The sequence below is a fragment of the Spodoptera frugiperda genome, chromosome 13 (genome assembly GCF_023101765.2).
Source record: "Spodoptera frugiperda isolate SF20-4 chromosome 13, AGI-APGP_CSIRO_Sfru_2.0, whole genome shotgun sequence".
Taxonomy (NCBI): Eukaryota; Metazoa; Arthropoda; class Insecta; order Lepidoptera; family Noctuidae; genus Spodoptera; species Spodoptera frugiperda.
In genome coordinates this window covers 9,897,077-9,923,786 of record NC_064224.1, presented here as the reverse complement: position 1 = coordinate 9,923,786, position 26,710 = coordinate 9,897,077, and the positions used below count along the sequence as shown (strand labels likewise).

The 26,710-nt window shown below is 35.4% G+C and overlaps 1 protein-coding gene across 4 annotated transcripts in view; it reads right to left on the bottom strand.

Moving 5' to 3' along the window:
- Positions 1-19,054, bottom strand: part of LOC118270340 (aminopeptidase N) — a 38,950-nt gene extending 19,896 nt beyond the window's left edge. For 2 of the 4 annotated variants that reach the window (XM_050698104.1, XM_050698106.1), the window contains exons 1-2: positions 18,947-19,054; positions 6,780-6,949 (exon numbers count right to left, since the gene is read on the bottom strand). In XM_050698104.1, the coding sequence (XP_050554061.1) occupies positions 6,780-6,944 (165 nt within the window). In that variant the 5' untranslated portion in view covers positions 6,945-6,949; positions 18,947-19,054. Of the gene's footprint in view, positions 1-6,779; positions 6,950-11,451; positions 11,653-17,398; positions 17,555-18,946 lie in introns of those variants that run through there. The other 2 variants (XM_050698105.1, XM_050698103.1) reach the window with 2 other exon arrangements.
- Between the last annotated feature and the right edge of the window lie 7,656 nt (positions 19,055-26,710).

The following is a 26,710-nucleotide window of genomic DNA, read 5'->3' as shown; positions in this document are numbered from 1 at the left end:
GTTGAACTCAAACAACTATGATAGGAGTTGGAAAATATAAGCCATACTTTACACATCTCCTATTTTGATTATAACTTCCGTGAGACAAATTAATTATTATGTTACTCGACTAGTTTCAAGATGCTAGAAGCCCATTTTTATGAGCAGCATTCCGCGACGCACGACACGATTGTCGCGCTGAATATGAACCTGTAGCATCGCTTGAAACTAGTCGGGTTCCTCGTCAAACAGTTACTATTAGCCGATAACATAATATCTCCTGTATCATCACAACTATCTATTAGAGAACAAAGCAAAGTCAACAATAAGTAATATACCCATAAACAAGTAGTGTACTCTCAAAGAATGACGTCTAAACAAACGTGTAGAATAACTAGTCTACCTGAGGTGGGTAATTAATCAAAAAGTAATTTAGTTATGAGATCGTAGTCAGTTCGTTCGTTAATTCGGTTAGGTAATCTCGCTCAGTGTGCTACTCACTGCTCGACTTGTTCATAACACAATTACTTATTATTACCTTATTACTGTAACTTCATGCAGTTGTTGCATCATCGTGTGAAATGCAGTTTTGCTCGAGATATGTACCTAATTAGTGTAATTACGAATTTGGGAGGTTGAGGCTAATTGAGGATAAGGAGTGGCCTTTTTAGTGAGTACGTGCTTTTGTGCATGGTTATCATCAGTCAGAAGATGTCCACTGCTGTATAAAAGTCTCCCTATAACGAAGGTAAAATGGGAGCATTCGACTCGACGGTGTTGTTTAATGGGTAGTAGCAATTCCAGGACACTGTCAACCTCTTTCGATTATAATCACAAAGAGCTTTAAAATACACACAAGTGGGGTTTTATTAAGGGGGAAAATTATCCAATGACTTCACCCCCTTAAATTATCATCCGGAAAATTATCCCCCGCCTTAGACGAGGCGGGAATGTCAGACTCTCTCTGACTAAAAAAACAACCCGGTAGCCCCGGTAAACCCGCTAGGATACAAAGGGAGGTGTACCTCATATACCTGGTATTTCGAAGTAAACAACCATACCTTCTATATACAGGTACATAAGGATATTATACAAGACAGTAGAAATAGAGGAAAACCTTCAAAGGAGTTTGTTATTCCTGCCGCGTCTATGTAAGTGGCAGATCGTAGTGTGCATTACAATTACATAGCTACATGGTGTAGATTCAATAGATTTTCGAATTTATTACAGGACAATAAAGTTGAAAGTGTAATTGAAAGATGGGTGTCGGTAGACTTGCTGTGACTTGTGACCAGGTGGTAATGGCAAGCATTTGCTATTTGGAAACATATTCGCATGTGAGTTGAATGACATAGTCAGTGTTTTTTCACGTGTACATACTTATCTATACGTAAGTACCTATTGCCTTTGAATAGACTTGAAACAAGATACAATGATGGGAGTATTATCTTAAATTCCATCCTTGATTTAGATTAGATTTTTTGGGTTGGGACAATAGGAATGTCATTTTTCGCTTCCCACATCTTTGTCAAACACTTCCTAACATTATGTAAGTACCATGTTATAGACCTAGTTAAGGACTCCTGTACTTGACTTGTTATGTCCTCATAATACTATATGTAATGTATCATCAAGCCTTTTATCCTCAAAGGGGCAGAGAAAGATACACATTACGACACGTAATGCGACTGAACAATGTACACCCAGTTTTCACTAAGTTCCATGTAATAAGTAGTGTACAATGTTGTTAGGCGACTGTGGGACTGAATAAAATAGACGACAAGCTATTAAGTTACGATTAACTGCCCGTCTGCCAATCCTCTCGTGAATGTGACATAATATGAATATGTAAATGAACAATCAATTTTGTTTTTTTATTAAATCTTTGGAACATGTTGCAAACGCTATAAATTCGGTCAGGGTTAGAGTTGTTTTGACGGGTAGTCTTGTGTAACGTGAAATTAATTGATCCACCGTAGCTACCGTACAGAAATACCTTAAAATCAGTTATTTTGTTTATTTAATTGCATTCCGTTTACATATACAATTGCGTAACATGTTAATGTAATCCTTGAAGCAGGTTATTTTGTGATTAACAGATTTAGTGTCTAAATGAGTGGACGGGAGGTTTCCTATTTGCGCTCATGATCGGGGCTCCTGTGATGTTTGCGGGTCCCAAATCAATTTGTTTATTGGTCCATTACTACAATGATAAACATATTTCCATAGCCCAAAACTGCCATAACATTTTTAATGATTCAAATTCAAGCTAGCACTCTTGTGCTATTACCGTATTGGTATACCTATCTGTATAATAATTATCTGGTGGTATGGCAAGGCTTATCCCCTTATGGGATTTATTAACATGACTGGTTCAAAGTATGTATAGATGAAATATACCAAAGCGCGGGTCTCCCCAATGCGCGGGGCACATAGCATTTGATGCCTCCTGCTATATGGCTAATCCGGTGGTGTGTAACTAATATAAAATATTGAACTATTGAGCTATGTCCATCGTCTATTACCTACTTATCATTTCAATAAGAAGACTATCGTACTAAGGAACCATTAAATCGTAATTCTGTTTGTGTATTACTATTCATTTCCCTTTGTCGCCGGTCAGTTATTATTGACTGATTATTACAACTGCTACAATTACTACATTGTGTTTGTAAAACATGGCGCAGCGGCTTGTTTACAACGGTTTGTCGTTTTTCGTCAGTTCTATGGCAGTCTTTATAATTGGCCGAGACAATCGGTAATGACTTAGAGGTAATTAATTAATTGGTAGGTACGCCTATTATCTACTTAATAATGGAGATAATTGATAATGTGCTTAACCATTTGTGAATAATACAAATTGTTTGGATTAATTAACGAAATCTGTCTCTTATTCTTCTTGGATTAAAGAATATTTTGCGCAGAAAGCTATCAACTGGTAACTACCATAATGCTTAAAGGAACATACCGATTCTTTTTAACTTAATAGTTAAATTAAAATAGTTAATACCTCAACACGGTACAGGTAAATGTTAATTTAGAGCCCAATCCAAACACTTTAGGAAAAGTCAAGATAAAGAAAATTCCACACGCAATTTATCCATTCCCTTGGTATGTCCATCCTATCCAGTTAATTTACATAGGTATACATAAATAAATATAAGTAAAAAAATAATAGTCTCCCAACAAAATAGACAATTACATATGCTTACATAGGAACATTGGTTTGATGTCAATGACCTTTGGGCAGAGATTAAAGAGGTACTCACGAGTAGATTATCTTAACGCCCACATACAATATTTACATTCGAAATGTCAATTGAAAATTCTTTGGTTAGTAAGAACTTGTTTAAGAATAGATATTAGATATTACCTACTGCCTTGTTCATTTAATGGTTAAATGAATATCAGCCGGATCGTGTCAGGTTCGATCTCCAGGTTGAGTAAAGGTTCCTATGTATACGGTATGTTCTACACTAGGTGTAGTATGTTCTACTGAGTATCTTGCTACAATGTTGCACCAGTAAGTCTTGAGTTTGTCTAGTTTATGCCTAAATTAGAATCATTGATATCAATAAGATATCAATGATTCTAATTTTATTTAATTTGAAGATTAAGAAGCTTCGTTGGCCAAGGAGTAGTAAGTGCGACTGCCGGGCAAGGGGAATCGGTTTAGATTCCCGGGTCGGGCAAAATATTTAAAGGCTTTTTTTCGGTTTTCCAAAATTTCTCGGTAGTAGCACGGAGTCTAGAATTGTGCCACCCCTTATTATACGGGAATTATAACACAAATGGTGAAAAGTGGGTATACATTATACAGCGGCATTACGTGCCGTAATGTGCACCTCTGCCTACCCCTTGGGAAATAAAAGGCTTGACGTTGCATTATGACACCTATTATGATTAGGTAAGTAGGTAGGTAGGTACTTAGACCTACCAAATACCTACTTTGCCCGAATGGAAGATCTAACATGAGGAACCCAAGTAAAAACATAACAATATGCGATATGCAAAATCAAAACATGGACGAGAAAAAATATCGAATAGCTTTTTAAAATTCTAATAGGTACCTAATAGGTAGGTTATCGACCGAGGAGGCAATAGACACTAAACTATTTTTATGCTAATTCCCGCCACACCGTATCTAACGGTACCTCTCTATTGTCTATGAATAACTCTATATTGGAAATATTGTCTCTGATATCGAGGAGGTGATATTTTTAATTTTTATAGCTATAAAACTGGTTTAATTCGGTTTATTTAGATATTTAATTTAATTTATTGATGCTATATATTTTTAAATAAATTATAACAGTAAACTGTATCGAAAAGAAATGCTAATAAAATGTAGGTCATTATCATAAAATATTTTAGAGTTGATTTTATTTTTAACACGATGAAGATTTAAATATTTTAAAAATAACTAATGGTTTATTTACCTATTGGCGATTTCTGATTAAATTATTCAAGACAGTATTTTTATGGAATAGGAGCAAACAACCAGGAGATTGTAGGAAAATCTCATTAAAACCAGGACTGACAAAAATCAATAATTTCGCAAAATCTATAGATTAACTCGACCGGCTCGATCGGAGTGATACCGCGGCTTCACAGAAAACCAACGTGAAACAACGCTTGCGTTGTATTTGTTGTGTGAGTGAGTTTACCGGAGGCCCTGCTGTTAAATGCATTAATACACTAATACATATTTACTTGGCAAATAATTTGCATGCGCTGACGTCTGCCAAGCGACCTTCACCTATATGAATCATTTTTAAGCCTAACAGGAAAGAATTTAACCGACGGTTTGTTTGTTTGTTATACCTGTGTGACTAAACTACTATACTGATTTCGAAGAAATTGTATCGAAAGACAGCTCTCAACAGACAGCAGCTGTTATGGCGCAATTTGACGTGAACGAAACCGCGCGTAAAAGCTATTGGAGACATTAATAAAGTTACCCTGAACTGTCAAATTTCTGCAATCTTATTTAGATTTTATTACAACAGTATAAAGTTGAAATTCACAAGCTACATGTACATTCATATTATAATTCATTTGTATGTTTAGTTAAATTAGTCACATGTCTGCATTGATTTTAATAAACTATACGGCAACAACAACGCGTCAATGAATAAATAGCAATTGAAATAAATACACGAAAGAACGATTTTTGAAACTAAATAAGGTTTCAGTGGGTCAGTCGGTATTTGGAATATTGATGTCTGAAAACAATAAAATAACCGTCCGTAACATAGGAGACATTAGATAACACATCTAATGTACCTAATATGTTGATATAAAACACACTAAGGTGGAAAACTGAATCGAAATTGACCACTAATAACAACTATTGATATTTGAGTTGTGTTTCGTTGTGTCTTTACTGGAGGCCCAATTACCCCCCTTCCAAATCATTCCAATGCCCGATTCCCCAACAATCCTTAAATTCCTAACCTCCTAAAGGCCGGCAGACTCAACTTATAACGCCTATGTAGTCCAGTCAATTTAGGAATTCACCTCGGAATTCGAGATACCCAGCTGTAATTTTGTATATACTTGTATATTGACTCCCTAAAACTTGTCTCAAAACCTACATATGGTAGGGTGTAAGCAACCCTTAAAATTCAGGGTCAAAGGGCCCAAAAATCGTTTTTTTGCGGTTTTTTCGAAATATCTCATTTCCTATGGGTTTTTGGTATTTGCATTTAATACCAATATTGTAGAATACAAAATTCTCTACAACTTTTGTGTAAACTTTTTTTTTATACGGTGAACCGTTTTCGAGATAGAGGGCGGAGAGCGCGCGGTCACTGCATCTCTTCAAAAAAAAATTTTTTCTTCTAACCTATCCGTGATGGTTGTCTATGGATAGGACATTAAAAAATACGTCATGGTTCCTAAAACCATTTTTCGTCAAAATCAATCGTTTGAAAGATAGACGCTTCCAAAGTGGAAAAATGAGGTCTATAGAATGTGTCCTGCCCTCTAACTTTTAAAATAAGTGAGTAAGAAAACTAAAAATTGATTAAAAGAATTGAGAAAGTGGAAAATTAAGTGTGTTTTTTTTTAAATGTATCAATTCTTAAAAACTAATTATGATATCTCATTCAAACCAATTTTCGTTGAAAGTTTCCATTAAAATCTACAGCATATATTTTTTTTAGTTTTCTTACTCACTTATTTTAAAAGTTAGAGGGCAGGACACATTCTGTAGACCTCATTTTTCCACTTTGGAAGCGTCTATCTTTCAAACGATTGATTTTGACGAAAAATGGTTTTAGGAACCATGACGTATTTTTTAATGTCCTATCCATAGACAACCATCACGGATAGGTTAGACGAAAAAAAATTTTTTGAAGAGATGCAGTGACTGCGCGCTCTTCGCCCTCTATCTCGGAAACGGTTCACCGTATAAAAAAAAGTTTACACAAAAGTTGTAGAGAATTTTATATTTCACAATATTGCTATTGAATACAACTACCAAAAACCCATAGGAAATGAGATATTTCGAAAAAACCGCAAAAAAACGATTTTTGGGCCCTTTGACCCTGAATTTTAAGGGTTGCTTACACCCTACCATATGTAAGTTTTGAGACAAGTTTTAGGGGGTCAATATACAAGTATATACAAAATTACAGCTGGGTATCTCGCATTCCGAGATTCTTACCTAATTTTGCCTTATTTGACTGGACTAATGGTGTTTCAAGTGTAAATGGGCGGCGATGATTGCTTACCATCAGGTGATCCGTCTGCTCGTTTACCGGCTTATACCATAAAAAAACCAAAGAATAACTTACGGATATATCAACGACGCCGAAGTAGCTGAAGTTGGTGGCGGGGTCGATGTCGAAGGCGTACTTGAGGTGGTAGTGGGAGGGCACCACGTCGCCCGGCAGCAGGTACTCTGCCGGCACCGCCGCGTGCAGCAAGCACGCCACCGCTACTGTGTGCAGCCAACGCATTGTGCCTGCGGGAGAGGAAACTATCATTATTTGTCATGTAGGTATCATAGTTTTGGTACATCTAGACTTAAAATTGGAGTGTCTCTTTGTATTGAAAATGACCGCTTCTTACTTCATGTATATGCTTACTTCATAATATACATATGACAAATATAGCCAAATCACATTCTTTAAAATTTTTGTATGCCTGTGAATCTGAAATGATTGGACCGATTTCGACGGAATTTTTTTGACAGGTACCTGATGTTCTAAGTACTGAGTAACTTAGGCTACTTCAATTTTATAAAAAACTTATTTAATTTAAATTTAAAACAATAAAAATCCCAATAGGTAGTCGCGCGCAACAGCTAGTACATTTTATTTTTGTGATTCAGAAGATTGGAGGGTGACATCTATTTTCCAGAGGAAAAATCAAGCTCCTTATATAATTTCATTATTTATTTGTAGGTATGTTTGAATTCTATGCTTATGAAAATGAACGTCAATCCATCTTTAAGTTTAATGACAATATTAATAAAGTAATAACTTTAAGTTCACATGGCAATTACTTAGGTAGTACACATTGTAGACATACTATACATACCTATGTATTATGTGTATGTAGATAGCTACTACACTACTATACACGGGTACATAAATAAACTTTATTGCGGTACATAACGAGTTATTTATGTAGCAATACATTAGTACGCCATGTGCTTTAGTTTTTATGGTAAATAACCTGTGGATGTGAATTTATTCTGTTATGGTGATTACCTACAGACATTTGTCAAGATTATGTATGTATAACGTGTTTGTTTGTTATTATATGATTAGTTACTATCGGTAGCACCGTCGCAAGAATACTTGAGGTTGGCCTGATGAGCTACGCTTTGGAACGAGCACCTAGCTTCACTGACGAACAGACTAACAAACTATTGATTATTTATTTCATTGTTGACGTTTCAAAAGTACCTAAGTATATAGTTTAATTGGAATAAATGATTTGACTTTAACTTTGACTTAGATAGTACCTAATCGCGGCTGCAACACGCACGAGGGGCATCACAACTACGTTGCCGACCATGTAGGAATCTTATTGATTGCGCCTTAATTGTTCATGAGTCGTCTTTCCTGAAAACGGTTTGGACAACCGAAACTCGTCAAACTGTTACAAAATGTATGTCTGTCTGTCTGTATGTCATTTATTTGTATCAAGAAGAGGTACCTAGACAGTACTGCTGATATATTTGTATTGCAACACATACTTTCATCGTTGTTACGTACCTATAGGGTGGTATAAACTTATATTGTGATATTCTATTTCATATTATATTATCCGCGAAATCGAGTTGGTATTGTTGGAAGTATATGACACATACTAACGTAGATGCATTCCTTCTTACATATTTTTAATGCACAAATAAATACATTTGCAACTACTATAACACCATCAAACTACAATTTGTTGACAACCGTCCTTGTGTCGAATGCATAAGGTACATTTTACCTACATACATTGTAGCTAATATTTATTTATTGATCTACGTGAGGACATTACCCCATTGGCTATGGTGTCGCCGCCGTAAAGGGGCCAAGGACGTCGCCAGGGGGTTGTTGTCGTAGTAAAATGTATTCTACACTTGAACACAATAATAGAATTAGATTGCTAGCAGCGGGTGTTGGCGAATTAGAGGAATGAGTGCGCCATTTATATTAAGTAACGTGAACCTAACATTATGTTTTTGGTCAAATAAATATCTAGCAAAATCACGGCACGGTCGGTTTTTATGCAAAGAAAAATTGCGTAATTATCTAAGAAAAACATCGACTTGTCTAGTCGACTAGCCAACGTAATTGTTGCCTGTTAATAAATAAGTAGGCGTCATTAAATGCACACAACGTTTCAGTAAAGTAGGTTGAATTTCATTTATTTTAGACCGAATGCAAACTGAATGCATTTCGTTTGCGTGTAGAATAGTGATTTGTCAGTCAATTTGTTTAAAAAGTCCACTTTTTAACATCATACCAACATGTTACAATCATGTCTCATGATATAATTAAGTATTTGCTGTTACCCACGGCTGAGCCCGGTGGTCGAAAATAAAACAGTACCTAGACAGTTCAGACACTACAGGAGTATTCTATGCTGCAGGGTCCTTACGGATCAGCAATTGAAGTTGGAAGGATAGCTGAAGCTTTTTACTTTTATCGTTTGCCCCGTGGTCGCTACTAAGACAATATATCGCACCCTTAGAATGAAAGTGACCGAATACAAAAACTGCAAGTTCTTATAGATTAGTTCTTTGGTTGTAAAGTATATTTTATAACACCAGTTTATGATAAAATCGAATGTTACGGAAATGAATTAAATTACTTTTTCTAAGGGTGTTATTCTAAGGGTGCGATATTAAGGTACAATGATTTGAGTTCTATCAAAGTTTGCAAAAAGTAACGCGTGAACTGGCATTATTAGCAACATTATTTTAACTACAGAATTAATAAAAACATATGTTAGTTTATTATACAGACTGTTAAATATTAATTACAGGATACATTAAACGAGTAATGGCAGACATTTGAACTTAAGTTCATTGGTGAAAGTTTAAATGTGCTGCAACTGTCGCATGTGCACGATCGGTGCGCATGCGGCCGTATTGGAAGGTGTAGAAAGGTGCATTCATATTATTATTATTATTTTGGCTAAGAACAAACAAAATGAAAGCGTGGTTACCAAATTATTAAAGACATATTATTATTTTGGCTAAGAACAAACAAAATGAAAGCGCTGTTACCAAATTACTGAAGACAATTTAATAATAATTAAATGTAACAAGAACTTTTACAATGTTATCTTATGTATGAGTGCCAATTCCATGTAAAATAGACTGTGCCATACACCGAACATAGTTTCAACATCTTTGTTAAATTTTGATTTAAACCTTCTCTGGACTTCCACAATTAATTCAAGACCAAAACTTTCCAAATCGGTCCAGCGGTTCTCGAGTTTTAGTGAGACTAACGAACAGCAATTGATTAAATATCAAAAAATAATAATATGATGGACCCGGGAATCAAACACAAAGCCTACACACATAACTGTTTGACGAGGAACTCGACTAGTTTCAAGCCATGCTAGATTCATGAGCAGCATCATCTAATGATATTATCATCATCATATTCATCAACACACGACGCGGCGACTGAGAGACACGAGTGTGATACTAAAACTTTACGCATTCATAGTAATAGTATAGTTAATTGTGTAATAACGATAAGTAGTAATCTTCACACGTACGGTCAAGTCGTGTAAGAAGTAGCAATTAACCCGATGAACTTAGATAATAGGGTAGATGACTCATTTTTATTTTAAAGCCCGTCTTGTTTGACACTTTGAATTACACGCTTTTTTTGTGTAGAATACTTTCGCGTGTCGTCACTTCTACATACATTTTATATGTAGAAATTACGTATTTGCTCCCACTCCTAAACTTTGATTCATGTTATCTAAGTTTTTTTTATTTTGTATGACAGATTATATATTTTTTAATTTTTATACCTCGTCATCATTATGCCTATTGCCTATTACGAGTAGGGAGACAATGTATCTGTATATCTATATATTAATACGTGATGCAAAAACTTTGGACCTCTTTTTACGAAAATTGCGCGGACGTAGGAGCATAAAATTTGGTACACTTATAGTTTATGTGTAGGAGAAGTGCAGGACGCTAATATTTTTCAAAAATAATGCTTATAAAGTACATTAAATCAATAAATAAAACATTACACACACATGCATAGTATCTGATCGTATTTGACAAAACGTCAAAATCGATAGACATTGCGATGATATTCTCACGTCTTATATGAAAAGAGTTTTGTTTGAGTTTGAGTTAAATAAAAATTATCCTTGCTCGTATGTTAAGTGGTATTGTAAATTAAATCGTATATGGTTGAATTTCGACCACTAGGCGACCACTAGTAGTAGTAATTACGTATCTTGTATTCTATTGTCTCTTTTTAACGCCATAGGAGAGAAGAGCTTACCTATAGGTACTTGTGTAATAAACTATTATAGTAATGTCCCAAATATTTTTCTTCTTTAATTATTTTTTTACGTAGAACATTTTCTTAATATAAAAACTTCTATTATAAGTTCTATTATCGGATACAAAATTATATACACACAACAATGAAGCAGTTAAACCGTTTACTGGTTTAGATATCCATAGAATCCTTCTTATTATTTGTCAATGTTTTCAGCCACAACACCTAGTTTCTGAATAAACACAATAAGGTAGTATGTAAATATTTTGGTTGCTAGCCCCCCAGTCTTAAACCTACCTGAATACCAGTAAAATTCAAATTAACTATAAGGTAGGTACGTACCTAGTCACTATAGTAATAATTCATTTATTAAAATCTATATGTTTTTGTACTTAATACAAAACATAGGTATGTCTTCTCACAAATCGCAATCAGTTTTTCGAAAACGATTCAAAATCAAAAACATAAACATACATACCTAAAACACGTTAAATATCCTCAAAATAAACAAAACCATATCAAATGTCCAGAATTACAGCTAATCTGGATTCCATAGCACCGATTGGACCACACATATATTAAAATAAACAACAGTTCTCAATAAATTATTCACAAAACAAATAAATATTTAAAATATAAATATTACATGCACTCTCCAAAGTTCAAACGTAACGGTGACATCTGTCAAATACCATAGACAACTATAAACTTCTTTTAATGACCATAGACAGTTATTGTTTGACAGTTTCGTTTTTTAATGTCCGTTAATGAAGTAGTGTTGAATAAATCCTGTTTCGTTATGATTGCTTAAAAAGGTTTTCAGCATTGGTTTATAATTTTGAGGGAATCTTAAATCTTTTCTGTGATGTTTGCATGGAATACTATAAAAATCGATGATCCAACGACATACGACGATGGCAAGCCCCCTTTTATGAGAGAGAGAGAGTAGAGTGTGGGGTGAGCCATTCTTCGGCACGAATGGGCCGGCTCGACTTGAGTGATACCACGGCCTCACAGAAAACCGACGTGAAACAACGCTTGCGTTGTGTGAGTGAGGTTACCGGTGACCCAATTACCTCCCTTCCCAATCCCCGATTCCCCGACAACCCTTAAATTCCTAACCCCTAAAGACCGGTACGGCCTCTGGTGTTACAAGTGGGCGGCGGCGATAGCTTACCATCAGGTGTTCCGTCTGCTCGTTTACCGGCTTATTCCGTAAAGAAGAGTCTTATATTTACACGTGGACATCATTTATTTAACAGACAATTGTGATAAAGGGTCAAAACCTGTTGCAGAAAGACAGTTTTAAAATAACTTGTCTTGGACACACGCACCTGTTGTTTTACCTTAATCACAATACGTAGGTCAAGTGTAAGTGGTATGACATAATGCGTGAGTGTTTATGTGTTTGTTTGTGCTGTATAAGTGTATACTGTGCTAAGGCCAGTGCTGCGAAGGTTGCGGCCAGGTCGAGGTGGGGCAGACACGTAAATTGACGAAAATGTCACATGAATCTACTATGTTTTTTAAGTAAACTTATCTAGAATTTCTTTAAGAGATTTTTTAGTTAAAAGTACCCTTAACCGACGAGCATGCATGGAAAGACTGATGACTGTTGATGAAGCGAAAGAGGTGTGTAAGATTCGTAGCAATTGACGATCTATTGTCTTTGCCTACCCCCGTGGGCGTGAAGTTATGTATGTATGTATTTTCTACTTTATTTGTCGTGTTGTAAAGTTAAAAATTAACTAAACTTAATCTTTAGTTAGATATAAGTGGTCTCCTCTATATTTCCCGTTATAAAACAAATTAATTCACTACACCTATTATACAAAACGAAATACAAATAGGTACCAATATTTGACTACTAGAAATAAGATAAAGATCGCTTTATTGATTCACCAGCCATTGAACTTCCAAAATGGGCAGTGAATGGCGACACAAGAATATGTTTGCATACATTATAAACATTATGATAATGCGATTTTCTTGTTGATACGAATAATTCAAGTCCTCTCTGAACGCTTTGTGAAACATATAAATTAGCATACTTTTGACGATTTGCCAGAATATCTCATTTCGACTAAGTAAATCAGAGGAGTTCTGCTTGACAAAATCATCGTAAAGTAGATATTTTACCTAATGTTTCACAACTAAAATTATGAGAGGGCCATGCTTTGGCAAAAACGGCCAGCTCGACCGGATTGATATCACGGCCTCACAGAAAACTGACGTGTAACAACTGCTAAATGCCCCCTCTCCAATCTTCCCAATCCCCAATTCCCGAACAACCCTAACTCCCAAAAGGCCCGCAATGCACCCGTAACGCGTCTGGTGTTTCCAGTGTCAATGGGCGACGGCGATAGCTTCTTACCATCAAGTGATCCGTATGCTCGTTTACCGGCTTACACCCTAAAAAATCAAATTGAATCACTATGTTTTGAAACTGCGACCCACCGAAAATGTCTTAACAAAGATCTCAAGCCTTAGATTATGATTAGTCATTCATCAACATTATTATTAACTACGTATCGAGAGACCTAATCTTAGTACGTTCGTATTAAGATTAGGTATCTCGATGAAATAATCGCTGAGAAAGTTTATCGATTACATCCGACCGACACTGGTACCCACCGAGTGTCGAACGTGAGACCGGCTTGTCATCGGAAATGACAGCGGTTTGACAACTATCCTGCGATGCGATCGATACAGATTATAATGGTAGGGGTAATAAATACTCTACAATTGATACAGAATGAAAAACGGTGAATTATGTAAAGTAAAAATACGGTTATTGCTGTATTTAAACCTATCTGGCTGCAGGTCAAAGTGTCCAGGTTTTGATTTTCGGACAGAACTATTTGGGACATTAAATATGTTCTTGTAAATATAGGTACCTACACTTATGACATTAGGGAGGCAATCCAAATATGCCATTTTAGTCAGTAAGAGTCTGACAATCCCTCCCGTCTGAAGAAAAGGGATTGCTTGATTTTTATAAAAGGGTACGTTTGCTTACACGGAGCTGCGGATTACCTAGCCGGGGCTCCGGTTCGAAAAGCAGGAGTAGGAACGGGATGGTCTTTAGTCAGTAAGAGTCTGACACTACCTCTCGCCTCACTCAAGGCGGGAGAAGTCATTGGATGATTTTCCCACCTCAAAAAAAAAAAAAAACTATACGTAACATCTACAGTTACTGCATTCATCCATACAGCACAAATAAGGAACCCATTCTATGCTTTATTCAATTCTTTTAAAGTACTGATTATTCCAGCGGATAGTTTTGTTGACCGTTTTAAAAATCTCTCTCAACTTCCTACCACCATAACAATATCCCACTACTACCAAAACTAGCAACAGTAGCAACACACTATTAGTGCCCCACATTACCGACGCAGGCGCACCTTTCCCCCCCACTCCCAATCATGGGCCAAACAATTTGATCATCGCACACATTGGACACCGGATGATCTCTTCCGACCAATAATGTACGGAGTGTTACTAGACTACTGGTATACGAGGAGTTTTACTATTACCTACAGCATATAGAACATATTAAGTCGGCATATATATTTTTTATTCTTAATAAGATGGTGTTTGCCCACCATCCCGCCTGGTGGTAAGCGATGATGGAGCACGCCTACCTATGAGCAACCTGTTCACTCAGGACTTGAAGACACCCAAGTTGTATTTTGCAAGAAACACAGACTCCGGCAAAGGAGTTCCATTCCTTAGCGGTTCGTACAAGAAAACTCGAAAAATTTACTATCAAACAGTTTTTAACTGAATCTCTAAACTGAGAGACCTACATTATTAACTCCTTCATATTAAGTAATTGAAATTTTAAAGAAATAGTTTTTATCAAAAGCCGAGGAAACGGATCACTGAGTGATCAGCGCCGCACTAGTCGCACGAAGTCCCTGATCACCGCAACACCAGAGGAGTTCTGAATGTAAGACATTAATCCCAGTAATATCTCTAAATATAAAAATGTTCGTTGGTCTCGCTAAAACTCGAGGACGCCGAAACCGATTTAGCTAATTTTGGTTTGCACTATTTCTGGAAGTCCAGGGAAGGTTTAAAAGATGAGAAAAAGAAATGTTTGAGGCGGTACAAAGTTTGCCGGGTCAGGTACTCGCTTATAAATACTAAACCAACAAGCATATCAAGTCTGACCTATTTAAGTTAAACATAAATTGATCAACTATGTATTAAACTGACATTAAACTGTACTGTATCTGTTTTTGTTGTATCTATCTTCTTAGATAACTTAATGGGTTTTTTTCTACAAGCGAATTTACTAATAGTGTTTTTGCCAATGTTGTAATGGATACCTCTTGTTGGTTACATAGTAATCAGTGACATAATAACATCTTTATCTATTTAGTTTTAGATTTGATTTTGTGTTTAGACTTTCGGCCTCATCTAGTTATTTGAGAGATTGACGTGTAAAAGAGTTACATTGTAACCTATTTGCAAAAATAAATATCATTTATCATTTGACTGTAGTATCCCAGACCCCCAAAAGTCAAGGTTGGATCAATATAATAATTATCTACGAAATTCATTCATGAATAGGGTCAAGAGTCAGTCACTTTGCACACCGATCCATGTAGGTATGTACATGGATCGGTGTGCAAAGTTATAGGTACAATGTGGTATTTCCAATTTGAAATATTCTTCATGGACATTTAGTTACTAAACTTTTCCTGGAGTAACAGGAGTTATTTTTTATTCAAATACTAACTTCTGCCAACGGCTTTAACTGTGTTCCCGTGTTTATTTTCATCCCGATTCCATCAGCGGTTTTGACGCGATTAAGTAAGAAAAATACATATAAATTCACAAAATTCCGCATTTTTCTTTTCTCTTTATTTTAATTAGGGACTTTTATACAAGGTATATGCCAGTCCCATCGGGCCTTATAAACTTACTGACTACTTTTTAACTAACAAACTTACTATTTACAAAATTCCGCATTGAAGTATAAATAATATTAGTAAGATTCCTATAGGATTCCAGACTCATGACTAGTATTATAGAATCTTCATTGAGAGAAATTTCAAAGCTGATATCTATAAATAGTTATGTACTCATTATATATTATCTCCGGGTTACAATCACAACTCACAAGTGTAGTACTAATTAACGCGTGTTCGTAATCTAGACTAATAAATAAAATTAGAATGTCTGTTTGTAATAGAGGGGGACAAAGTTTTATTTAAAGTTTAGTTTTCATATAACTATTAATCTAAACTAACACATTATTTACAACTTAAAAATAACAAAAAAAAAAAAAATAAGGAATAAAAACTAACTTAAAACTAAAATAAAGGCAATAGGCGTGGTTAGGTGTGGTTAGGCGTCGAGTGTTTGTAATATATTGATATAACCGTTTTTTACTACATGAATATGAATATATATTTACATAACATAATATATGATACATACACCAAAATATTTTTTTACAATTTTTATCTGTCTGTCTGTTTGGTTTGGCTAATATCTGAAATGGATGGACCGATTTTGATGGGATTTGTATTGGCAGGTAGCTGATATACCAAGGAGTAATAAGTTACTAGTACTAATAGGAGTAATAAGGACTTTTATTTTAGAAAATTGGACCAAAAAATAACTATTTTTTGGCATACCTAAATAACTACTTAGGTATGTCATAAATTTCAAATTTTATGCTGACGAAGTTTCCAAGAAAAATACATTATATTATTTTGGAGTTACTTTTTAATCACAAAGTCACGTCTTCCACGCGAGTAAAGTCGCGGGCATCATCAAGTAAAAATATAAACTAAGTATTTATAGTATAATATGCAGTTAAACTGTTAGATCAGCTGTGCTGTGAGGTAACTGTTGCATAAGAGAGGTTGTTACTCCTCAACTCCTAACATAAGTAGGTAGGTACGTACCGGATACATTTCTAGTATTAAGTCATCGGGCTTAGCTTTAGGCTAGATATAAATTAGCTGCACTGCTCAGTTGTATCGTGAATTGAGGCTAACATAATAATTGTAGCTAATATAACATACTCTGTCAGTTACAAATTAGCATTATGGCTTGCAGAGACGGGTTTATCGTATGAACTAGGTATTTACATTTTGGATCCCATATAAAACTATATTAAATTACACATTTGTATACGTCCTCTTAATTTAATTGGACTTGTCTACTACACATAGCGATAAATTAGTTTGTTAAAAAATTATGTATTGTAGCTGGGTGATATCCATAATGACAATCGATTCCCAAATGTAATACCTAAATACTATAATGTATTAGTGTCTGGACGCTGTCGGATTGGATGTAAGTGTGATAGATATATAGGTATAGGTCAATAAAAATAATTAAAAAGCTTAAAGCGATTTGTTTAAAAATATACTTAGGTATGCAAGTACCGTACCGTTACTTACCGACGATATTAAAATCCAAAAATTTTCAACAACTTAAAACAAGACCTAACACTTGGACTCCACAAACGAAACTACTTTCAATTCATTACTAAACACTAAACAAACAATTAATTCCTTCAAATCTGTATCGATGCACTTAATCATTCATTAAGTACCGTAAATAATATCCATATAAGACCGTTAAGTTACCTATTAACATAACTACATAAACGTCAAATTAATTTATCATAAATTAACCATTGATTTTGTTTCACTTGACTCCCAATCGATTCAATCTACCCGCCTGCTTCGACACTTAATTATAACCTAGCTGATTAACTGATAACAGAATGACAAGATGACAGCCGTGAACTTCTTAGTTAAACGAACCTACTTTTAGTTTTAAGAATACCCTACATTAATTATTATGTTATAGGCTAGTCGAATTCCTTGTCAAACATTTACGTGAGTAAGCCGATAACATAATAATAAAACATTTAGTTATTACAATTACCTATAAGAAATCCTTAACAGACGTTTTTGAAACGCCAATTTTTAATTGACAGTCTGTCTGTGCGTCAGTGAAACTACATTGTTACTCCCGATAAAAGAGGTTTGAACAAAACATTTTTTGCTAGTTTATTTGTACTGATTAATGAAACGAAAAGAAAATAGGATGCCAATAGGCTACCAAATAGCACATTTTTAAGTCAATATTATTATTAAAAAAATCTAGATGAAGTCGAAATAGCCTTGTGAACGACTGAACTCATTTTAAAAACTCCACCGTATTAAAGACGTTACTCTTCATAGCATCGCATTCAACTTAGTATCCTATTCCTACATAATATACGTAATTATGAAATGTAATAATACTGTTAAATAAATAAATAAATAGCTGTAATTCTTTAAATGGGCATGCACATTACGCTGTTGTTAGAAATTACATGATGATAACAGTTACCTATGTACCTACTGTGTTTGTTATTCGTATTGAATTTCCGATATATAGTCACTGTTTTCACGGATGAAATTGAAATCACAAATACAAGTTAGGTACCTATTACATTCTACATAAGTATGTTCAATTGTTGACTTTATTTTTTTGTATATAAGAATGGTTTTCCGTGGTCAGAGTTAGAGTAATTCAATAAAATAATATCTACAGTCGGTAGTCAATAGATACGGAAAACTAAACTTAATTATCTACTTATCTGTTTCAGTTAAATATGATAAAAGTTTTAGCTTTAATTAAAAAGATAACTTTCACAAACAATTGGTTTATAAACATTAGTTATTTATACGTTTTTCGTTCAATAATAAATCAAAGTTGACACAAGTAATCTACATTATAATAATGACAAGTGCAATTTGTGCGTAAACACGAAAATTAAATTACAATAGAAAAAAAAAACACATAAATAGTTAAAATTAATAGACAAATTCAATAGCCAAAAATACAGAACTAATTTTACAAATATATATTTCTACCTATCAACAATTAAACACTTTACAAGATGTATCGTAATATATCGATAATAAATACAATGTGTGCGGGAGTGTACTCACAATATAGTGTTGTGTTCCGCAGTCTGCCTGCGACTGACTGACCGGCCTCGACTGTACAGAGGGGCACTATCTCTGCCCGTTTATACCATACGACACGACCGTTCGATCGGTCAGTATTAGTCAGAAGGAATCAGTTTTTATTTTAGATTTTTTACGTTGCGAATTTTACATAACATCATCCCCTGCTTATTGGGTTGAGTAGCTATTTATAATTATAAATATACCGACAGACAAACCTTTTTTTTTTAATATTGTAACCTTTGACGTTCAAATGTGCCTTCCCGGTCTATTTGAAATAAATATTTTTTACTTTGACTATTATTATTATCTTACTAAGAATCTTTGGAACATTGCAATTTTATGTTTTAGTTACCTAATTGACATCAAATAATATTTTTCCGAATGCTCTAAGCACATATTCAAGTATGCTTAGTATGCTGCTTCTTAGAATGTTAATAGGAACATTAAATTTAGCGTCATCAGCATCAGCTTGTATGTTACTGACTCCAATCCATTAACCGACCTCTAACTTCACTCTTCGAGGTTAAAGATGTAGGAAAAATCTCCATAAAAGTCAATCATCATCATACAGAGTCATAAAACATCCAATACTAGACGTAGGCCTCAAAGTCAAAGTCAAATCATTTATTCCAATTAAACCATTTATACTTAGGTAGGTACTTTTGAAACGTCAACCAATACAGAAATAAATAATAGTCTATCAGTTTGTCCGTCAGTGAAGCTAGGTGCTCGTTCCAAAGTGTGTCTTCGAATGGAGAAGAACGAACAAGAAACTCCTCCAATGACTTCCAGATCGACCGCTATAAATCTAAATTATTTCCCATACCAGACTAAATAAATAAATAAAACTAACTACAATCGTGTGGTATAAAAGCCAGCGAAGTTTCACTAAATGACGTGCAAGTCAAATAGAGCCGAAGGTAAATAACTGGACCGACACTATCACGACAATTGAATTGAACGTGTCAGCTGAAACACTAGCCTCTAGCCTCACTAGTTTACTACCTAATCTAAGTGTGGGAGAGCCATGCTTCGGCACGAATGGGCTGGCTCCACCGGAGTGATACCACGGCCTCACAAAAAACAGACGTGAAACAATGCTTGCGTTATGTTTCGTTGTGTGAGTGAGGTTACCGGAGGCCCAATTACTTCCCAGTCTTCCCAATCCCTGATTCCCCAACAACCTTTAAATTCCTAATCCCCAAAAGACCGCCAAAACACTTGAACCACCAAACGTTTATAATATTGGAGTATATTGGAATATTGGAGTATATTGGAATATTATAAACTAGCTGGCCCGGTAAACTTCGTATCGCCTCAAACTTTTTTGCTCACCTTTAAAACTTTCCCTGGACTTCTACAAATAATTCAAGAGCAAAATTTGCCAAATCGGTCCAGCCGTTCTCGAGTTTTAGCGAGACTAACAAACAGCAATTGATTTATATATATGTTACGGTAAGAGTGAATAATTGAAAATTATTAATAATTATGTATGTTTATTAATAATTACCGAAACTCGAGGTAAAAGTGATAAATTAATCACATTTGTCGGTTATTATTAATAATTTTACCCTAGTAGTGATAAATGTAATAAGTGGCCAAGATGTTAGTTTTATTTAACAAATGTATGTTGAATTCTATGATAATATTAAAAAAAGTTGCATTTATAGGTGCTACAGAAGATTTACAGGCAAACCAAATATGATTGTTGATGATTGCTTTTAGGATTCGTGTTGATTTTGTTAATGAAACAATAATTGTTTTATTTTTGTTACATTACGTTTGACGGTAAATTTGATTTTTAAAAGAATTTTATCGTTAATTTTGTGATAAATGTGCCCGTTTTGGCGAGGCCAGAGGGAGTGTCGCACCTGCGTCAGGCGGTAGGTGAGGACGCCGTGGTGCCTCTCTAGTCACTCCTCAAACAGGGGACTTACCGTTGCAATGACAGCGAGCCCAGATAAATGTGCACTAGAAGGGCACTACCTAATATTCTAGATCAGAATGTGTGAATTTGTTGTCCTTTCGTTTTAAAGCAAGTACAATAGTAACGTTGTTTGTGTGATTTCTAATGAATATAATCGTAAGACATACATACATACATATCGTCACGCCTTTAATCCCTGAAGGGGTAGGCAGAGATGCATATTACGAGACGTACTGCCACTGTACAATGTGCACTAGAGATGTCACGAATATTCGGCAACTATTCGTTATTCGGCCTATTCGGCCACTTTTTTTGCTATTCGGTATTCGGCCGAATAATAGGTACTATTCGGCCGAATACCGAATACCAAACCATGTAAAAAAGATAAGCATATTACTCAAAATTATGTATTTATTTCCAAAATTACAACACTTTAGTAATTAAAATTAACCAATGGTAAGTTATGATGAATAAAAACAAGCTTTTCAGCATTTCTTGGTAGCAAACGATTACGCTTTTCATCGTAAATGATACCAGCCTCAGAAAATAACCTTTCACTATACACGCTACTTCCAGGAGAAGAAAGATACACTTTAGCAAATTTCGAAAGGTTTGGGTATTGTTTTTCGATGTGTTGTGTTTATTTGCACCCCGCTCCACCCCTCGTCGCCGTCGCCTGCCGCGCCTACGCAACGAGGAAAGCAGGTTGCGACTTGTCTTAATCCAGCTAACGCGCCTCCGACAAGCATGAATTTCGTGCCGAATATTCGTCGGCCGAATATTCGGCGCTTCGGCCGACCGCATTGCCGAATATTCGGTATTCGGTATTCGGCCAATTCACTATTCGTGGCAACTCTAATGTGCACCCACTTTTCACAATTTATGTTGTAAGTCCCATGTAATAGGTGGTGAGCCTATTGCCATATACCGGGCACATTTCCAGACTCCGTGCTACCACTGAGAAATTTTCGAAAATCCGAAAAAAGCCCAGTAATACTTTGCCCGACCCGGGAATCGAACCCGAGACCCCTTGTCCGGCAGTCGCACTTGCGACCACTCGGCCAACGAGGCAGGCAATAATCGTAAGACTGTGTTTAATATAAATACCTGCTGGTCAAAAACATTGGGTTTATATTTATTTTATTACTTTCACCAATATGTGTCGTGAATTATTAATAATTACTACTAAAAGTAATAAATTTCGATCGATTATTCACATTTACCAAAACATGTGGTTATTATTAATAATTTTGTAAAATTATTAATAATTTTCAATTAATCAGATTTACCGTAACATATATATATACATAGATATAATATCGGAATATAAGAAACACCACAGGCTAAGGTTAGCCTTTGGTGTTTCAAGTGTCCATGGGCGGTACCGATTGCTTACCATCAGATGAACTATCGTACTCAAAGACAGTTAATCGTTACTTAAAGGAAGATCATTAATGTTTAACATTTGATATATCAAAAAAAAAACATTTGTTCAGGAAGATGAAAAACTTTTTTGTCAAGTACAGGATCATTTCCTTTTTAGAATATAATAATTTTATTAGAGCTAAATTAAATAAGATTAATTTGAACTTAAAACCTATTAAGTATCCAACTGCCCATACTCACGTATGTTGTACATAATAAAATATTAAAATTCATGGTCTTCCTTTTATTTTCAATGCTATGTTACTGAACAAAAATAAAATTCCTTAGCTCCCCTTTTTTGAGAGGAAAAATCATTCAATTACATATGTACTTCTGTCGCCGTGAGTGAGGCGAGAGGGAGTGTCAGTCTCTTTTTGACTAAAAGCCAGTACCTACTCCTGCTTTTCGAGCAGGAGACCCAGTAACCTGCTAGGTGGTTCGCAGCTCCGGCTCAGCATCAGCTTTACTGGGCCTCATCTGTGGTGGTCGGATGGCTCCATGAGGCGCGCGACGCGCCGTACAAATATGCACGGATTTGGTTCTGGTCGAGCGATGAGCTACCCTTGCTCGCCCTCCGCAGACCTAAGCCCCTTAGGCACTAGATTGATCACCAAGGCAATCATGACGAAGCCTAAATTTCCACGGGCATAATAATATTGCAGATTATCTCCAGTAGCGGGTTCGATTCCCGTTTCATTTTGGAACCTTTTACATAGTTTTGTTTGAATTATTTCTACATTTCATTTTATTTAGGCACAATAGGTACTCTAATCAAAGTAACATGCCTTGCAGGTGTTACACAAACCTAACAGTTGCTTCACTACTTAATCAAAATTGATTTCCTAGCTAGCTATTAGCTACAACTACTTTTACCTTGAACCAAACAAATTGTTTAATTTCCTCTTTTAACAAATCAAAGCAAAAATATAAATATATTAACTTTCAAATGTAGACTAGTACATAAAATCGGAAATATTGAAATAACCGCTTTTCACTACATGCATACGAATATACATACGAAACATTCACTAAAAAATTTTTTTTTAAAATTTTTGTTTTTTTTTTTGTATTGGCTTAGATATCTCTGAAACGGCTGGACGGCAACTAGGTAGTTAATGTACTAAGGAGTAACTTGGATACTTTCATTTAAATACAAAATCATCGGAAGTAATTATTCTAGTAAATGAAATAAAATAAAACAGGTAGGATACTAATTACAGATAAACAATTAATTACAGATAATTAAACATATTATTTCATCAGTTAAGACTCATGGGTTTCACCATGCATTCCACCTGCTTCGGTGGTCGGGTTAATATTGGAATTGAGAATTAATATCCCTTTATAAAAATATCTAACACCTTGGCCGACTCCGGCATCGAATTAGACCCCTGTGCCTTGTATAGAACCCCATAGTAAAAACATGGTTTACTATAGTAACCTCTGGCTATTTTTAGCGTCATTATTTGAGCATGAGTGACTTTAACCGTGTGACGTCACTGTAGCTAGGCTCCAACGAACATCTGAAACTTTAACAATAACAAATAAGGTAACCTAACCAAATAAGGCCTACCTTATTTTTATTACCGCCTAGCTCGTAGGTTTAAAATGAAAATGCGCTGATAATTTCAAAATCTTATATTTATTTAATAAACTTTGTAATATTCAAAACAAAATGGCTTTAAAAACAAGAAATACACTTTTATTAACACAAATAGCTAAAAGGTCACTTTGGCCTTATTGGGAACCCTATGTCTCAATAAGGCCTAAATAAAAACAAGTAAATATTCAACCTATTAATTAATACAAAACTTTGTCACTTCTTTTATTAAATCTAATGAGATCTTATTAATGACTTTTGGTTATTAGAGATCAGACTTTATGAGTTTCTCATCATGTAATACCCATGTAACATCTTTGAACTCATCGGTACCCCAGCATCAGTCAAACGAATGAGAACAACTTCTTGTTCTGTAGCCAATTTAGCCACCGACCTAGCTTTTGAGTAGTCGAACCACTCTTGAGATGGTGCGTACTTCTTGGGAAGTTATATCTGGCTGCAGCAGCCTACCGGGTAAAACAGGATGAACAGATTTCAAGGTTTAAATAGATACTATGAAGAATTTCCCGATATCCATTCACCCCTTTTCTGTATCTATTCACCCCGTTTACCCCTTTCTACCATTTTAACAGCGATTTCCATCTTTTGCAAAATCCATTGGCTTTCCTTTTAACATAAGCTGGTAATCCGTTTTCTATGAAATTACTGAAAAACGACTATGCCGTAATAAGGCCTACACGTTTTTTTTGTAGGCTTTATTAGGGCATGGCACATAGGTAAACAAAACAACGATTATATGAAATACACCGATATTATAGCTATTTCACTTATGTGAGGAGATGGCTAAATGTATAATTGTCATACAGACAAAACACGGCACGTCGTATACTGATAAATATAAAAATACTAACAGTTTACGCTACTCGAATTTTATAAAAACTAAAGTGCGCTCCACGTCGTGATTGTTTTCGACTGCAGGTTCCAAAATAATCGCGGCACGGGTTGCTTGCTGTGCTCAAATTAGTTAAGTAATGTGCATGCACACTTCTACAAACTTTGGCGACCATTTGAAATCGGGAAGAGGGAAATTTTCAAAATAGGCTTTATTGGGGCATAGGCCTTATTTGGTTAGGTTACTATACATAACAGATAAAAACAAACTTCACTTTTGGTTAAATTAATTACGCAGGTATTATTTGTAACGACTGATGAGTGCAAGGTTTTGTTTTCAGGTTCGATTCCCAAATTGGACATTTAATAAGTACTTACCTAAGTATTGTGTGTATTCGAAATATTATGTCGTGGTGGCCCGGATAAGTCGCCCACTTCTCATGCACGAAGATACGGGTTAGAAACTAACCAACGGTTTTTATAAATAATTGTTATTAATTTTCTAAACATTATTTATACTGAGAATTGTTTGGTATCACGGAGTATGTTTGCCCAGTATATGGCAATAGGCTCACCGCCTATTACATGGAACTTATAACATAAATGATAAATAGTGGGTGTACATTGTATGGTACTGTACAGCATTACGGCGATACCACTCTGTAATTACATGCCATATAAATGTGCACCTCTGCCTACCCCTTCGGTGATAAAAGGCGTGACGATACGTACCTAATAAAAATGTTTGCCTTATACATTCCAATCCCCTGTATCCCATCTATCCAGTTCCCTATTAGACACGCTTTAATCTATTCTTACTGACATATTTTGTAACCGAACACTAACGGTTAAACCTCTTACCTCACCATAAACAGGTTATTTTAATCCGGATTTCATTTGTATTCGATAATCTGAAGTTAAAAAAAGTTTTTGTTCGTTGTTTTTGAGTCATCATTGCTCTGTGAAATGATGTCACGTTACAATCATCTTTATATAATAAGAATTAGCTCGTAGGCAAGCTACTGCTGACAAGCAGCGGCTTAATGTCAAGTTGCGGTTGCCGAGGTCGCTTTATGGATGGGTGGGCATTCTTATCGTTGGGGATTGTGAAACTGTTATTGGTTTTGAAGATGATGTTGTAGTCTGATGATGGTATGGGTAGGGTAGTAGCTAAAGGTGCGGCTGCTAAGTAGTGTTACGTGGGTTCGACAGTGAAGAACAGTTTTAGTTAGGTAGGTACTATCATTACTTACTGTGATCTATGAAATTAATAAATATTGTTAATAGTTAAAAGTACTCACATTTTTTGTCTCGCTTATCGGTTACAGGGCTCTTGTGCTTAATAGTTGCACTTCTTACCAGTCGACTTTTTTATGGTATAAGCCGGTAAACAAGCAGACGTATCAATCCTGATGGTAAGCAATCGCCGCCGCCCATGGACACCCGAAATACTAAAGGCGTTACAAGTGCGTTGCCGGCCTTTTGGGGGTTAGGAATTTAAAGGTTGTTGGAGAATCGGGGATTGGGGAGATTGGAAAGGGGGGTAATTGCGCCTCGGCCATCGACTATCGATACAGTATCTTGATGCTTACGTACCAACATACATGCAAATGAGATTATGATTAAAATACCATGGATATTTGAAAAAAAAATACAAAACATTAATGACACGAATATTTTATCGCGATGCGGGAATCGAACCCGCTTCAGTTGTAATTATTTAGGCCTCAACATAGTTGCGATACAAAGTATCGTAATTATAGAGTACCGGCAACATTTGTTGCTTATCTATAATACTGAATTTCACCTTCGCCATTAGAATACACATCAAAAGTCAGCATACCAATACCTGGTTTAATGTTTTTATAACCGCAACAATGCAACGGTTTTATCTCCGAAGAGGTAAGCAGGGTGCACATTACAATTACACCCACTTTAC